Raw genomic sequence first — 17,921 nt, forward strand, 5'->3', positions numbered from 1 at the left:
GGTGAGATGGGACAGACAGTGTTCAAGGTGGGATGGGGACAGACAGTGTTCAAGGTGGGATGGGGACAGACAGTGTTCAAGGTGGGATGGGGACAGACGGTGTTCAAGGTGGGATGGGGACAGACGGTGTTCAAGGTGGGATGGGGACAGACGGTGTTCAAGGTGGGATGGGGACAGACGGTGTTCAAGGTGGGATGGGGACAGACGGTGTTCAAGGTGAGATGGGGACAGTGTTCAAGGTGGGATGGGGACAGACGGTGTTCAAGGTGGGATGGGGACAGACGGTGTTCAAGGTGAGATGGGGACAGACAGTGTTCAAGGTGAGATGGGGACAGACGGTGTTCAAGGTGGGATGGGGACAGACAGTGTTCAAGGTGAGATGGGAACAGACAGTGTTCAAGGTGGGATGGGGACAGACGGTGTTCAAGGTGAGATGGGGACAGTGTTCAAGGTGGGATGGGGACAGACGGTGTTCAAGGTGGGATGGGAACAGACAGTGTTCAAGGTGAGATGGGGACAGACAGTGTTCAAGGTGAGATGGGACAGACAGTGTTCAAGGTGGGATGGGGACAGACGGTGTTCAAGGTGGGATGGGGACAGACAGTGTTCAAGGTGAGATGGGGACAGACAGTGTTCAAGGTGGGATGGGGACAGACAGTGTTCATGGTGGGATGGGGACAGACGGTGTTCAAGGTGGGATGGGGACAGACGGTGTTCAAGGTGGGATGGGGACAGTGTTCAAGGTGGGATGGGGACAGACGGTGTTCAAGGTGGGATGGGGACAGACAGTGTTCAAGGTGGGATGGGAACAGTGTTCAAGGTGGGATGGGGACAGTGTTCAAGGTGGGATGGGGACAGACGGTGTTCAAGGTGGGATGGGGACAGACGGTGTTCAAGGTGAGATGGGGACAGTGTTCAAGGTGGGATGGGGACAGACGGTGTTCAAGGTGGGATGGGGACAGACAGTGTTCAAGGTGGGATGGGGACAGTGTTCAAGGTGGGATGGGGACAGACGGTGTTCAAGGTGGGATGGGGACAGACAGTGTTCAAGGTGGGATGGGGACAGACGGTGTTCAAGGTGGGATGGGGACAGACGGTGTTCAAGGTGGGATGGGGACAGACGGTGTTCAAGGTGAGATGGGGACAGTGTTCAAGGTGGGATGGGGACAGACGGTGTTCAAGGTGGGATGGGGACAGACAGTGTTCAAGGTGGGATGGGGACAGTGTTCAAGGTGGGATGGGGACAGACGGTGTTCAAGGTGGGATGGGGACAGACGGTGTTCAAGGTGGGATGGGGACAGACGGTGTTCAAGGTGAGATGGGGACAGTGTTCAAGGTGGGATGGGGACAGACGGTGTTCAAGGTGGGATGGGGACAGACAGTGTTCAAGGTGGGATGGGGACAGTGTTCAAGGTGGGATGGGGACAGACGGTGTTCAAGGTGGGATGGGGACAGACAGTGTTCAAGGTGGGATGGGGACAGACGGTGTTCAAGGTGAGATGGGGACAGACAGTGTTCAAGGTGGGATGGGGGCAGACAGTGTTCAAGGTGGGATGGGGACAGTGTTCAAGGTGGGATGGGGGCAGACAGTGTTCAAGGTGGGATGGGGACAGTGTTCAAGGTGGGATGGGGGCAGACAGTGTTCAAGGTGGGATGGGGACAGACAGTGTTCAAGGTGGGATGGGGACAGACGGTGTTCAAGGTGAGATGGGGACAGTGTTCAAGGTGGGATGGGGACAGACAGTGTTCAAGGTGGGATGGGGACAGACAGTGTTCAAGGTGGGATGGGACAGACAGTGTTCAAGGTGAGATGGGAACAGACAGTGTTCAAGGTGGGATGGGGACAGACGATGTTCAAGGTGGGATGGGGACAGACGGTGTTCAAGGTGGGATGGGGACAGACAGTGTTCAAGGTGGGATGGGGACAGTGTTCAAGGTGGGATGGGGACAGACAGTGTTCAAGGTGGGATGGGGACAGACGGTGTTCAAGGTGGGATGGGGACAGACAGTGTTCAAGGTGGGATGGGGACAGACAGTGTTCAAGATGGGATGTGAATGCTGGAGGAAAGGCAGGAACTCTTCCTCTGACTTAGGAATGAAGAATCCTCAGGCCAAGGTCCTGGAGTACTGGGGAGGCCCTTGATGACTCCATGTCTGCGCCCTCTGCTGATACGCTTAAGGCTACAGGAGAGGAACCCTGGAAGATGGCCGAGCAGCTCACAGGTTAGCATTCAGGGTCTCTGGACTCAGAACTCTGCGAGGTCTGCCTTCCCTCACACCGCACACTGCCTCTTTCCAGTGGCTGCAGGACATCATGTGACATCATTGTGCTGTCCAGCAGTGCGATGTATGCTTATGAATGTTTGGATTTTTCCCTATATTAAGATCTAGTGCAGCAGTTATCGGTAAGCATAACTCACACAAGCAAGAGCACAATAACTTTCAGGAGCAGGAAAGAAACTGGAGAACTACAGAAGGAAAGGGTGCAGGCTCTGTGCGGGGACAAGTGCTCGCATGTCCTGGTCCACTCTCCTCACCGCACTGAGGCGGCAGTCTGACTCTTCTCCCCTTGTACCTTGAGTGCTGCTAGCCCATGGCCTCCAGCCTGCAGTGTCGCCAGTGCCACAGGAGCTGCCTGTGACCCTTCAGAGTAGTGGTCACAGGATTTTACAAACTCCCACAGTCACTAACCTCACCAAGGCCCTACGGCCCTTGGTGCAATGGCGCAGTGCAATGGAGATTCAGACCAAGAAGGAGTCTAAGCAGTTAACTGTGCCATTTCTGCTGCCTTACCAAGTGCAGAGCAGTGCCACACAGCAGGGGTGGGGGTAGGGTGGCCCAGCCTTGCCTTAGAGCGAACATCAGCAGATATCATGCTTGGTCCTTTTCTTTGGTGTCATTTGTAATTCCTTTATACCATGTTTTTTTAAAAAACCTGATTATCCACCATTTTTAGGGTAACTAAATTCCCTCTACACATCTGGGAATCGGCACTGGCACTATGGCAGTAGTAGGTTAAACCTCCAGTTGCAGCATTGGCATCTCATATGGGCCCTGGTTTGAGCCCTGGCTGCTTCACTTCTGATCCAGCTCCCTGCTAATGGCCTGAGAAAGCAGTGGACACGGCCCAGGTGCTAGGACCCCTGCACCCACGTGGGAGAACTGGAAGATGCCTCTGGCTCCTGACTCCTGGCTTCAGGTCTACCTAGCTCTGGCTGTTGCAGCCAACTGGGGAGTGAACCAGCGGATGGAAGACTTTTCTCTCTGTCTCTGTCTCTCTCTGTAACTCTGCCTCTTAAATAAATAAATCTTTAAAAAATAATAAATTCTCTATTAGGCCACAGTCTAGGCTTTCCTATTGTTAGGATATATATAATAATACAGTACTGTAAAATACACTAACTTTTAAATAAATTTTGCTTCTTTCCAAAAGAAGTTGCCACTTTAACGCTGTTTTCTGTCCGTCTGTCATTGCAAGAAACTCATTCACCTGTCAGAAAAAAAGATCAAACATTTCTGAGGTCAACATACTGGTCAAGCCCAGTCCTCCTGACACAGGGGGTGACACAAGCAAGGCTATAACAGGGTCCCCAGAGCTAATCAGGTGCTCAGCGAGGAAAGCCCCTCAGTGACGTGGAAACATAATTTGGAACAAAAACTCAATGCTAAATTTCACGATGTGGTTTTAACAATTAAAAAAACAAGTGCCTACCATCAAATGCACACGCTGCCCTCTAAGCATCTGCTGCTGATCTACAGCTGCAGATCAGGAAGAAAACCCAGGGACTACACGAGCTGTGCACGTGTGTTCCACTTCCTGACCAGCTGACAGCTAAGTCATGTCTCCATACGCTGTGTTAGCCACTGCCACTGGACCCAGAAAACGCCGTGTCTATTCCTCCTTGTTGGCTAGTGTCTCAGTCACCATTCCTAACAGTCAATGGTAGCCAGGATTTTGATATACAATATCTGAATATTCATTAAAACAATGTTGTTTAAATCAAGACCCCCCACACACACACCTGCCAACCTCTTTATTAATGAAGAAACTTCTGGCCGGCGCCGTGGCTTAACAGGCTAATCCTCCGCCTTGTGGCACCGGCACACCGGGTTCTAGTCCCGGTCGGGGCGCCGGATTCTATCCCGGTTGCCCCTCTTCCAGGCCAGCTCTCTGCTATGGCCCGGGAAGGCAGTGGAGGATGGCCCAAGTGCTTGGGCCCTGCACCCGCATGGGAGACCAGGAGAAGCACCTGGCTCCTGGCTTCGGATCAGCGAGATGCGCTGGCCGCAGTGGCCATTGGAGGGTGAACCAACGGCAAAAAGGAAGTCCTTTCTCTCTGTCTCTCTCTCTCTCTCTCTCTCACTATCCACTCTGCCTGTCAAAAAAAAAAAAAAAAAAAGAAGAAGAAGAAACTTCTATCAAATGTTCACCAAAATAACCTAGACCTGGGAGGAGGAGAATTCATTTCAAAATATTGCTAACACTTCTTTTTTTGCTCTTTACCGTGCAGCCCAAGGTCTCCTCAGCGACACTTCCTGAGAGACTGCAGGAAGGGAGGGTGCCTGTGTGGTCAGTCACATCGATCAGCATGTCGAAGCTGGAAAAAATGGATTTATATCCCAAAGAATCTTTGTGGCAAGTTGTACAAGTATTCGATGCTGCATTTACAATATAACCACAGCCAGAACTGCAAAGAAACAGACAATGACAAAGGGTGATGCCCTGACGGACACATGATACCTCTTGAGAACTACTGCATGCGGAACACTTGGCCAGCGCTCACTGCTGTGCAGGACAACAAACAATACAAATGTGCTCGCCACCCACGCCAGCCTCATTGCCAGTGTCTGAGTTCTCTGAAACTGGGCCCAGCAGTCCTGCCACCACCCTGCCCTCCCCGCCCGGGTTCCTGCCCAGCCCTGAGGTCCCGCCCAGGCTCATGTCTCTGCTGTGCCCTTCCCTGGGAATTGTAGCACTGACTCTGCTCCTGGTTACTGCAGGTGTGTCCATCTGACCCCCTTGCCTGGGAGTTCTGAGGGCAGGAACCACATCTGTGCAGGGCAGGCGTGGGTGTGAGGACTGCTCACTCGTGGTCCTGCACTCAGTCTTCCATACATGCGTGTGCAGAAAACCCTACACAACTGGTCAGGCCACATTCTAAATGCTGTGTGCACTGCTAGTGAGATCCTCTCTCTCAAATGGCAATTTCATGCTATGCCATTTTGCTGAAGTAGGCTTGACTTTAGACAACTAAAGACCTCTTCACACTTCACAGTACATCATAAAATGACTTGAAAATCTGGAGCTCAGGCCTGCGCTGCGGCCCAATAGGCTAATCCTCCGCTTGTGACGCCGGCACACCGGGTTCTAGTCCCAGTTGGGGCGCCGGATTCTGTCCCGGTTGCCCCTCTTCCAGGCCAGCTCTCTGCTGTGGCCAGGGAGTGCAGTGGAGGATGGCCCAAGTGCTTGGGCCCTGCACCCCATGGGAGACCAGGAGAAGCACCTGGCTCCTGGCTTCGGATCAGTGTGGTGCGCTGGCCGCAGCGCACCAGCCACGGCGGCCATTGGAGGGTGAACCAACAGCAAAGGAAGACCACCTTTCTCTCTCTCTCTCTCTCTCTCTCTCTCTCTCTCACTGTCCACTCTGCCTGTCAAAAAAAAAAACAACATCTGGAGCTCACTCACTGCCTGCTGAGATGGACACAGATCTACACAGGTGGGAAGCACTGGGGAACGCACTCACGTGCACTCGCACACAAACGGCTGCACGCTTAGCTCAGAAGCCTGAATGAGGCTCAGCGCCCTGGGACGCGCGCAGCAGCTGTGAGAGGCACTGCTGGGGACACTGTCAACGACACAAGGGACTTCTCTGCATTATTTTTCATAATCCCATGTGAATTTAGAATTGTCTCAATAAAATTTCAATTACAAGACCTTCAGGGAGACTTCTGCAATTACATTTAGGCATTTCTTGCCAAATATTGCTTGGCTGAGATCATTAAAGCCACTGGGATTCGCTTTCTGTGCAAGTGGATACTGACTTTCACCTAGGACAGGTTGGAAGTCATGAGCACCATGCGGTAGAAAATTATTTTTTAAATTTATTTTTCCATGAACTTTCTTTTTAAAAAGATTTATTTATTTGAAAGGCAGAGTCACAGAGAGAGAGAGGGAGAGGGAGAGAATCTTCCATCTGCTGGTTAACTCCCCAGATGCAACAGTCAGGGCCGGGCCAGGCTGAAGCCAGGAGCCAGGAGCTTCTACCAGGTCTCCCACGCTGGTACAGGGGCCCAAGCACTTGCACCATCCTCTGCTGCTTTCCCAGGCACATTAGAAGGGAACTGGATTGGAAATAGAGCAGCTGGGAATTGAACTGATGCCCAGATGGGGTGCTAGCATTGCAGACAGCAGCATCTTAATCCACTATTCCATAGTGCTGACCCCCAAAATAATTTCTTAAATGCTGCTATTGTATTGCTATAAGATATGACAACCATAATAGCTTTCTTCTAAGACAAGATGGGCATCCCAGTTAATATGTCTGGCAGGGGCTGGCATTGTGATATAGTAAGCTAAGCATCCACCAGCAGCACCAGTTCAAGTCCTGGCTGCCCCTCTTCCAATCCAGCTCTCTGCTGATGGCCTGGGAAAGCAGCAGAAGATGGTCCAGGTGCTTGGCCCCTGCACCTATGTGGGAGACCAGGAAGAAGCTCCTGGCTTCAGATCTGCCCAGTTCCAGTTGTTGTGGCCATTTAGGAAGACCTCTCTCTCTGTCTGACTGTAACTCTGCCTCTCAAATAAATAATTTGTTAAAAAGTACCTGGCAGTATTATATCTTCATATTTTAAGATTGCAGAAACACAGATTATATTTTACTTTAAAAGGCAATTATGGCCGGCGCTGTGGCTCAACAGGCAAATCCTCCGCCTTGCAGCGCCGGCACACCAGGTTCTAGTCCCGGTCGGGGCGCTGGATTCTGTCCCGGTTGCCCCTCTTCCAGGCCAGCTCTCTGCTGTGGCCAGGGAGTGCAGTGGAGGATGGCCCAAGTGCTTGGGCCCTGCACCCGCATGGGAGACCAGGAGAAGCACCTGGCTCCTGCCATCGGATCAGCGCGGTGCGCCAGCCACAGCGTGCTGGCCGCGGCAGCCATTGGAGGGTGAACCAACGGCAAAGGAAGACCTTTCTCTCTGTCTCTCTCTCTCTCTCTCACTGTCCACTCTGCCTGTCAAAAAAAAAAAAAAAAAGGCAACTATAATATTTAAATCTAAATATTTTGTCATGGAAACTTTTCATTGTGGTTTATTTATTCATATATTTTCTCCGATTCATTTGACTTGCATTAAAAATGGCTTTAAATTGATAGAGCTTAAACTTTATTAACAATAATTGTTTCTTACAAAAATTAACTGCTAAAGTAATTTGGCTCCTTACCATCTGTTTCGCACGACGTTTGTAGTTTCATTATCGATGTTCAGCATAGAAATGTAAGCATAAAGAATGCCATACAAAGGGTCCGCTTTTCTTTCATTCTTCAAAGCTTTTGCCTTCAGTTGTTCAACTGTATAGACTTCAACTATTGTATTTACTAAAAATAAAGAGTATCAGTTCTATATATATTCCCAGAACTACAAAGGATTCTATCCAAATGGAGAAGCCATAAAGCCAAGAGAGAATATTTTGTAGCTTATAAACAATATAAATTTTTACATTTGTTATATTAAAATGGATCAGAAATAGACATAAAAGAAAAAGAATGAGAACTTAATCTTCATTATGTGAATCCTTTCTGGTCATCTAAAGATTTTTCCTTACAGCCAATCCAGAGTAGGAGCTGCTAGCAGTTTGCAAAACAAAGGACTCACATAGAATATCTGAAGAATTCTTTAAAATCAATAAGACAGTGAGTCAATTTTTTAAATAAGGAAAAAAATGTAAAAGGTATTTAACAAAAGATACATTAAATTTCCAGCAAACATATTGGCCTCATTAATCAGCAGGTCAATGCAAACTGAGCAAGAGCAGGAGTCCAGTAAACAGCCACCGTTCAAAGACCAGCAACCCAACACAGGGGACACACAGCAGCCAGGGCCTCAGGGACGGCTGGCAGGAGTGCAAATGCAGACTGGAGAGCCACGTGGCAGATCACCCAGATGAAAATGCGTGCGCAGCGTTCTGCTACGTGTGTCAGTGGTCTTCAAAGAGTGTGTGCGGAAAGGCACGTCATGAGAACCTATGCGTGGATTTCAACTTTTTTACAATGAAAACTTATCTTTTAATTCCATTCACCCATGAACTTTTGAAATACCCTAATATATGTCCATCAGAAAAATAGACATAGGTTCATTTAAAGTCACATTCAAAAGGAAAGCAGAAATTCTGTAATAGAAACAAAATAGAGAAATACATACATATTCATACGCATATATAGACATATATATAATAGTTTAAAATTTTATTTACTTATTTCTTTGAAAGTCAGTGTTACAGAGAGTGAGGGGAAAAACAGAGAGAGATCCTCTATTTGTTGGTTCATTCCCCAAATGGCTGAAATGCTGGGAATGAAGCCAAGAGCTTGGGGCCCCATCCTGGTCTCCAAAGTGGGTGGTAGAGGACCAAACATTTGGGCCCTCTTTCACTGCTTTCCCAGGAGCACTAGCAGGGAGCTGGATCAGAAGTGGAGCAGTCAGGACTCGAACTGGCACCCATATGGAATGCTGGCACCACAGGCAGAGGCTTAACCTACCATGCCACAGCACTAGCATCTCAAAAAAAAGTGTTATACCCCTTTTCAAAAGTGGAATTATAGCAGTTACAGAATAATAGTATTGTATTTTAATTTTAATTTTTTTATTTTGACAGGTAGAGTTATAGACAGTGAAAGAGAGACAGAGAAAAAGGTCTTCCTTTGCCCGTTGGTTCACCCTCCAATGGCCGCTACAGCCGGCACTGCACCGATCCGAAGCCAGGAGTCAGGTGCTTCCTCCTGGTCTCCCATGCAGGTGCAGGGCCATCCTCCACTGCCTTCCCGGGCCACAGCAGAGAGCTGGACTGGAAGAGGAGCAAACGGGACAGAATCCGGCGCCCCAACCAGGACTAGAACCCGTGGTGCCGGCGCCGCAGGCAGAGGATTAGCCTAGTGAGCCGCGGCGCCAGCCCAGAATATTGTATCTTTTACTATGTCAAAACTCCAGACCCCATTTTGGTCTTTTAAAAATCAAATAATATTTAAAGAATCACTTACAGTTTATGGATTCTTTTAAATGACTGCCAATTTCATCATCAAAGACATTTGCTTCTTTATTTCCTCTGATAAAATTCAGTAGGATGTTAGCTTCCGGTGTATCTTAAATTGAACATGCATAATAAGTAAAAAGCAGACATTATTTTTTAAATCATTGTGAACAATCCAAAATTATTTTTTATTTAAATTTATTTAAGATGTAGAGTTACAGAGAGAGTGAGAGACAGAGTAAAAGGTCTTCCATCTGCTGATTCACTCCCCAGATGGCTGTAACGGCCAGAGCTGAGCCGATCTGAAGCCAGGAAGCCAGGAGCTTCTTCTAGGTCTCTCCCGCGTGTGCAGGGGTCCAAGGACTTGGGCCATCTTCCACTGCTTTCCCAGGCCATAGCAGAGAGTTGGATCAGAAGTGGAACAGCCAGGACTCAAACTGCTGTCCCTATGGGATGCCAGTGCCATAGGCAGAGGCTTAGCCCACTATACCACAGCGCCAGCTCCATCCAATATTATTTTAACAGAAACAATTGAAGACTTACAAACACAATCACATAGAATACTCTGTAGCCGTTAACAATATGAGGTGAAGAGATTAAAGAGACGGACACCAGACATTGTTAGTGAAAAGAGCAACTTACAAAACTATGCAGCACATTATACTTTTAACTTAAAATCTACCCACATAAATACAAAATTACCTGAGAGAATACAGATACAAGAAATACTTAACTCTAATGTGGGAGTATAGGTGATCTTTATTTTCATTTTTTTATGCTTTTATGCATTTTCTGAATGCATTTTTTTTCCAGTCACACACAGAAAAAAACCCACACATTTTAAAAAACAGTCACTTCAAACCTTGCTCCTGGAATTGGGCTATGTTTTATCTCAGGAGTGACTAGGCACAGTACCAAAGACAAGAAGGAGATTTGGAAAAGATTCCCACCTGACTCCAGCACCTTTCAACTCCCAGACCTGCAGCTCAGCACAGCTGTACCCCACCAGGACCCCGAAAACAGTACTAACTCAGACGCACAGCTCAACACACCCACATCCTACCTGCACCCACAAACTGTCCTGACATCCCCCAGACCCGCAGCTCAGCATGTCTGCACCCCACCTGAACCCCACAAACTGTCCTGACATCCCCCAGACCTGAAGCTCAGCATGCCTGCACCCCACCTGAACCCCACAAACTGTCCTGACATCCCCCAGACCTGCAGCTCAGCATGCCTGCACCCCACCTGCACCCCACAAACTGTCCTGACATCCCCCAGACCTGCAGCTCAGCATGCCTGCACCCCACCTGAACCCCACAAACTGTCCTGACATCCCCAGACCCGCAGCTCAGCATGACTGCACCCCGCCTGAACCCCACAAACTGTCCTGACATACCCCAGACCCACAGCCTAGCATGTCTGCACCCCACCTGAACCCCACAAACTGTCCTGACATCCCCCAGACCTGAAGCTCAGCATGCCTGCACCCCACCTGAACCCCACAAACTGTCCTGACATCCCCCAGACCTGCAGCTCAGCATGCCTGCACCCCACCTGAACCCCACAAACTGTCCTGACATCCCCCAGACCTGCAGCTCAGCATGCCTGCACCCCACCTGAACCCCACAAACTGTCCTGACATCCCCCAGACCTGCAGCTCAGCATGCCTGCACCCCACCTGAACCCCACAAACTGTCCTGACATCCCCCAGACCTGCAGCTCAGCATGCCTGCACCCCACCTGAACCCCACAAACTGTCCTGACATCCCCCAGACCTGCAGCTCAGCATGCCTGCACCCCACCTGAACCCCACAAACTGTCCTGACATCCCCCAGACCTGTAGCTCAGCATGCCTGCACCCCACCTGAACCCCACAAACTGTCCTGACATCCCCCAGACCTGCAGCTCAGCATGCCTGCACCCCACCTGAACCCCACAAACTGTCCTGACATCCCCCAGACCTGCAGCTCAGCATGCCTGCCCCCACCTGAACCCCACAAACTGTCCTGACATCCCCCAGACCCGCAGCTCAGCATGCCTGCACCCCACCTGAACCCCACAAACTGTCCTGACATCCCCAGACCTGCAGCTCAGCATGCCTGCACCCCACCTGAACCCCCCACAAACTGTCCTGACAACTCCCGGACCCGCAGCTCAGCATGCCTGCACCCCACCTGAACCCCACAAACTGTCCTGACAACTCCCAGACCTGCAGCTCAGCACAGCTGTACCCCACCAGGACCCCGAAAACAGTACTAACTCAGACGCACAGCTCAACACACCCACATCCTACCTGCACCCACAAACTGTCCTGACCTCCCCCAGACCCGCAGCTCAGCATGTCTGCACCCCACCTGAACCCCACAAACTGTCCTGACATCCCCCAGACCTGAAGCTCAGCATGCCTGCACCCCACCTGAACCTCACAAACTGTCCTGACATCTCCCAGACCCATAGCTCAGCATGCCTGCACCCCACCTGCACCCCACAAACTGTCCTGACATCCCCCAGACCTGCAGCTCAGCATGCCTGCACCCCACCTGAACCCCACAAACTGTCCTGACATCCCCAGACCCGCAGCTCAGCATGCCTGCACCCCGCCTGAACCCCACAAACTGTCCTGACATACCCCAGACCCACAGCCTAGCATGTCTGCACCCCACCTGAACCCCACAAACTGTCCTGACATCCCCCAGACCTGAAGCTCAGCATGCCTGCACCCCACCTGAACCCCACAAACTGTCCTGACATCCCCCAGACCTGCAGCTCAGCATGCCTGCACCCCACCTGAACCCCACAAACTGTCCTGACATCCCCCAGACCTGCAGCTCAGCATGCCTGCACCCCACCTGAACCCCACAAACTGTCCTGACATCCCCCAGACCTGCAGCTCAGCATGCCTGCACCCCACCTGAACCCCACAAACTGTCCTGACATCCCCCAGACCTGCAGCTCAGCATGCCTGCACCCCACCTGAACCCCACAAACTGTCCTGACATCCCCCAGACCTGCAGCTCAGCATGCCTGCACCCCACCTGAACCCCACAAACTGTCCTGACATCCCCCAGACCTGTAGCTCAGCATGCCTGCACCCCACCTGAACCCCACAAACTGTCCTGACATCCCCCAGACCTGCAGCTCAGCATGCCTGCACCCCACCTGAACCCCACAAACTGTCCTGACATCCCCCAGACCTGCAGCTCAGCATGCCTGCCCCCACCTGAACCCCACAAACTGTCCTGACATCCCCCAGACCCGCAGCTCAGCATGCCTGCACCCCACCTGAACCCCACAAACTGTCCTGACATCCCCAGACCTGCAGCTCAGCATGCCTGCACCCCACCTGAACCCCCCACAAACTGTCCTGACAACTCCCGGACCCGCAGCTCAGCATGCCTGCACCCCACCTGAACCCCACAAACTGTCCTGACAACTCCCAGACCTGCAGCTCAGCATGCCTGCCCCCACCTGAACCCCACAAACTGTCCTGACATCCCCCAGACCCGCAGCTCAGCATGCCTGCACCCCACCTGAACCCCACAAACTGTCCTGACATCCCCCAGACCCGCAGCTCAGCATGCCTGCACCCCACCTGCACCCCACAAACTGTCCTGACATCCCCAGACCCGCAGCTCAGCATGCCTGCACCCCACCTGAACCCCACAAACTGTCCTGACATCCCCCAGACCTGCAGCTCAGCATGCCTGCACCCCACCTGAACCCCACAAACTGTCCTGACAACTCCCAGACCCGCAGCTCAGCATGCCTGCACCCCACCTGAACCCCCCACAAACTGTCCTGACATCCCCCAGACCCGCAGCTCAGCATGCCTGCACCCCACCTGAACCCCACAAACTGTCCTGACATCCCCCAGACCTGCAGCTCAGCATGCCTGCACCCCACCTGAACCCCACAAACTGTCCTGACAACTCCCAGACCCGCAGCTCAGCATGCCTGCACCCCACCTGAACCCCACAAACTGTCCTGACATCTCCCAGACCCATAGCTCAGCATGCCTGCACCCCACCTGAACCCCACAAACTGTCCTGACATCCCCCAGACCTGCAGCTCAGCATGCCTGCACCCCGCCTGAACCCCACAAACTGTCCTGACATCCCCAGACCCACAGCTCAGCATGCCTGCACCCCACCTGAACCCCACAAACTGTCCTGACAACTCCCAGACCCGCAGCTCAGCATGCCTGCACCCCACCTGAACCCCACAAACTGTCCTGACATCTCCCAGACCTGCAGCTCAGCATGCCTGCACCCCACCTGAACCCCACAAACTGTCCTGACATCCCCCAGACCCGCAGCTCAGCATGCCTGCACCCCGCCTGAACCCCACAAACTGTCCTGACATCCCCCAGACCCATAGCTCAGCATGCCTGCACCCCACCTGCACCCCACAAACTGTCCTGACATCCCCAGACCCGCAGCTCAGCATGCCTGCACCCCACCTGAACCCCACAAACTGTCCTGACATCCCCCAGACCTGCAGCTCAGCATGCCTGCACCCCACCTGAACCCCACAAACTTTCCTGACATCCCCAGACCCGCAGCTCAGCATGCCTGCACCCCGCCTGAACCCCACAAACTGTCCTGACATCCCCCAGACCCGCAGCTCAGCATGCCTGCACCCCACCTGAACCCCACAAACTGTCCTGACATACCCCAGACCCACAGCCTAGCATGTCTGCACCCCACCTGAACCCCACAAACTGTCCTGACATCCCCCAGACCTGCAGCTCAGCATGCCTGCACCCCACCTGAACCCCACAAACTGTCCTGACATCCCCAGACCCACAGCTCAGCATGCCTGCACCCCACCTGAACCCCCCACAAACTGTCCTGACATCCCCCAGACCCACAGCTCAGCATGCCTGCACCCCACCTGAACCCCACAAACTGTCCTGTCATCCCCCAGACCCGCAGCTCAGCATGCCTGCACCCCACCTGAACCCCACAAACTGTCCTGACATCCCCCAGACCCACAGCTCAGCATGCCTGCACCCCACCTGAACCCCACAAACTGTCCTGACATACCCCAGACCCGCAGCTCAGCATGCCTGTACCCCCCTGAACCCCACAAACTGTCCTGACATCTCCCAGACCTGCAGCTCAGCATGCCTGCACCCCACCTGCACCCCACAAACTGTCCTGACATCCCTCATACCCGCAGCTCAGCATGCCTGCACCCCACCTGAATCCCACAAACTGTCCTGACATACCCCAGACCCGCAGCTCAGCATGCCTGCACCCCGCCTGAACCCCACAAACTGTCCTGACATCCCCCAGACCCACAGCTCAGCATGCCTGCACCCCACCTGAACCCCACAAACTGTCCTGACATCCCCCAGACCCGCAGCTCAGCATGCCTGCACCCCACCTGAACCCCACAAACTGTCCTGACATCCCCCAGACCCACAGCTCAGCATGCCTGCACCCCACCTGAACCCCACAAACTGTCCTGACATCTCCCAGACCTGCAGCTCAGCATGCCTGCACCCCACCTGAACCCCACAAACTGTCCTGACAACTCCCAGACCTGCAGCTCAGCATGTCTGCACCCCACCTGAACCCCACAAACTGTCCTGACATCCCCCAGACCCGCAGCTCAGCATGCCTGCACCCCACCTGAACCCCACAAACTGTCCTGACATCCCCCAGACCCGCAGCTCAGCATGCCTGTACCCCCCTGAACCCCACAAACTGTCCTGACATCCCCCAGACCTGCAGCTCAGCATGCCTGCACCCCACCTGCACCCCACAAACTGTCCTGACATCCCTCATACCCGCAGCTCAGCATGCCTGCACCCCACCTGAACCCCACAAACTGTCCTGACATACCCCAGACCCGCAGCTCAGCATGCCTGCACCCCACCTGAACCCCACAAACTGTCCTGACATCCCCCAGACCCGCAGCTCAGTATGCCTGCACCCCACCTGAACCCCACAAACTGTCCTGACAACTCCCAGACCCGCAGCTCAGCATGCCTGCACCCCACCTGAACCCCACAAACTGTCCTGACATCCCTCAGACCCGCAGCTCAGCATGCCTGCACCCCACCTGAACCCCACAAACTGTCCTGACATCCCCCAGACCCGCAGCTCAGCATGCCTGCACCCCACCTGAACCCCACAAACTGTCCTGACAACTCCCAGACCCGCAGCTCAGCATGCCTGCACCCCACCTGAACCCCACAAACTGTCCTGACAACTCCCAGACCCGCAGCTCAGCATGCCTGCACCCCACCTGATCCCCACAAACTGTCCTGACATCCCCCAGACCTGCAGCTCAGCATGCCTGTACCCCACCTGAACCCCACAAACTGTCCTGACAACTCCCAGACCCGCAGCTCAGCATGCCTGCACCCCACCTGAACCCCACAAACTGTCCTGACATACCCCAGACCCGCAGCTCAGCATGCCTGCACCCCACCTGAACCCCCCACAAACTGTCCTGACATCCCCCAGACCTGCAGCTCAGCATGCCTGCACCCCACCTGAACCCCACAAACTGTCCTGACATCCCCCAGACCCGCAGCTCAGCATGCCTGCACCCCACCTGAACCCCCCACAAACTGTCCTGACATCCCTCAGACCTGCAGCTCAGCATGCCTGCACCCCACCTGCACCCCACAAACTGTCCTGACATCCCCAGACCTGCAGCTCAGCATGCCTGCACCCCACCTGAATCCCACAAACTGTCCTGACATCCCCAGACCTGCAGCTCAGCATGCCTGCACCCCACCTGAACCCCACAAACTGTCCTGACATCCCCCAGACCTGCAGCTCAGCATGCCTGCACCCCACCTGAACCCCACAAACTGTCCTGACATCCCCAGACCCGCAGCTCAGCATGCCTGCACCCCACCTGAACCCCACAAACTGTCCTGACATCCCCCAGACCCGCAGCTCAGCATGCCTGCACCCCACCTGAACCCCACAAACTGTCCTGACATCCCCCAGACCCGCAGCTCAGCATGCCTGCACCCCACCTGAACCCCACAAACTGTCCTGACAACTCCCAGACCCGCAGCTCAGCATGCCTGCACCCCACCTGAACCCCACAAACTGTCCTGACATCCCCAGACCCGCAGCTCAGCATGCCTGACCCCACCTGAACCCCACAAACTGTCTTGACATCCCCAGACCCGCAGCTCAGCATGCCTGCACCCCACCTGAACCCCACAAACTGTCCTGACAACTCCCAGACCCGCAGCTCAGCATGCCTGCACCCCACCTGAACCCCACAAACTGTCCTGACATCCCCAGACCTGCAGCTCAGCATGCCTGCACCCCACCTGAACCCCACAAACTGTCCTGACATCCTCAGACCTGCAGCTCAGCATGCCTGCACCCCACCTGAACCCCACAAACTGTCCTGACAACTCCCAGACCTGCAGCTCAGCATGCCTGCACCCCACCTGAACCCCACAAACTGTCCTGACATCTCCCAGACCCGCAGCTCAGCATGCCTGCACCCCACCTGAACCCCACAAACTGTCCTGACAACTCCCAGACCCGCAGCTCAGCATGCCTGCACCCCACCTGAACCCCACAAACTGTCCTGACATCCCCCAGACCTGCAGCTCAGCATGCCTGCACCCCACCTGAACCCCACAAACTGTCCTGACATCCCCCAGACCTGCAGCTCAGCATGCCTGCACCCCACCTGAACCCCACAAACTGTCCTGACAACTCCCAGACCTGCAGCTCAGCATGCCTGCACCCCACCTGAACCCCACAAACTGTCCTGACATCCCCCAGACCTGCAGCTCAGCATGCCTGCACCCCACCTGAACCCCACAAACTGTCCTGACAACTCCCAGACCTGCAGCTCAGCATGCCTGCACCCCACCTGAACCCCACAAACTGTCCTGACATCCCCCAGACCTGCAGCTCAGCATGCCTGCACCCCACCTGAACCCCACAAACTGTCCTGACATCTCCCAGACCCGCAGCTCAGCATGCCTGCACCCCACCTGAACCCCACAAACTGTCCTGACATCTCCCAGACCCGCAGCTCAGCATGCCTGCACCCCACCTGAACCCCACAAACTGTCCTGACATCTCCCAGACCCGCAGCTCAGCATGCCTGCCCCCACCTGACCCCACAAACTGTCCTGACAAGTCCTAGGCTCTGACTCCCGGGGACAGAGTTGAGGTTTCCCCTTCCTTCTCACCACTCTGTTATCTCTCAGCTGGACGGTCAGTTCTTCCTGGGCAGTGTCTGTGCCTTTCATCTTTGTATTTCCAACACCTGCACATCCACTCACCTGCCTTGTTCCACAACGTTCAAGAGTTGGCAAATAAAAGACATTCAGAAAATACTTGTAACTGATGGCCCAGTAGATAAATGTTTCTGAGACACCAGCAGGACCACTGCACATCAGACAGAGTGGTGGCTGGAGTAGGGCCCCAGAAACCAGAGCACTCTGCTGGGGGTGGAGGTGTCAGGGAATGTGGGGTAGCAGTCCAAGCACTTGGGTCATCTGCTGCTTTTCACAGGCAGTCAGCAGAGAGCCGGATTGGAAGTGGAGCAGCTGGGACTCCAACCCACACTCACATGGCCTGCGTTGTGGCTAGCAGGTTAAGCTGCTAACTGAGAAACCAGCATCCCTTATGAGCACTAGCTCAAGCCCTGCATTTCAAATAAATAAATACATCTTTAAAAAACAATA

The 17,921-nt window shown here is 53.6% G+C and overlaps 1 protein-coding gene across 3 annotated transcripts in view; it reads right to left on the reverse strand.

Moving 5' to 3' along the window:
* The window catches only part of MEIOB (meiosis specific with OB-fold), a 105,766-nt gene that overhangs the window by 68,203 nt on the left and 19,642 nt on the right, over positions 1–17,921 (reverse strand). Inside the window, exons 10-13 of one of the 3 annotated variants that reach the window (XM_062180289.1) lie at positions 9,243–9,344; positions 7,433–7,586; positions 4,505–4,688; positions 3,404–3,490 (exon numbers count right to left, since the gene is read on the reverse strand). In XM_062180289.1, the coding sequence (XP_062036273.1) occupies positions 3,404–3,490; positions 4,505–4,688; positions 7,433–7,586; positions 9,243–9,344 (527 nt within the window). Of the gene's footprint in view, positions 1–2,004; positions 3,491–4,504; positions 4,689–7,432; positions 7,587–9,242; positions 9,345–17,921 lie in introns of those variants that run through there. The other 2 variants (XM_062180290.1, XM_062180291.1) reach the window with 2 other exon arrangements.

The sequence above is a fragment of the Lepus europaeus genome, chromosome 21 (genome assembly GCF_033115175.1).
Source record: "Lepus europaeus isolate LE1 chromosome 21, mLepTim1.pri, whole genome shotgun sequence".
In the NCBI taxonomy this organism is placed as follows: domain Eukaryota; kingdom Metazoa; phylum Chordata; class Mammalia; order Lagomorpha; family Leporidae; genus Lepus; species Lepus europaeus.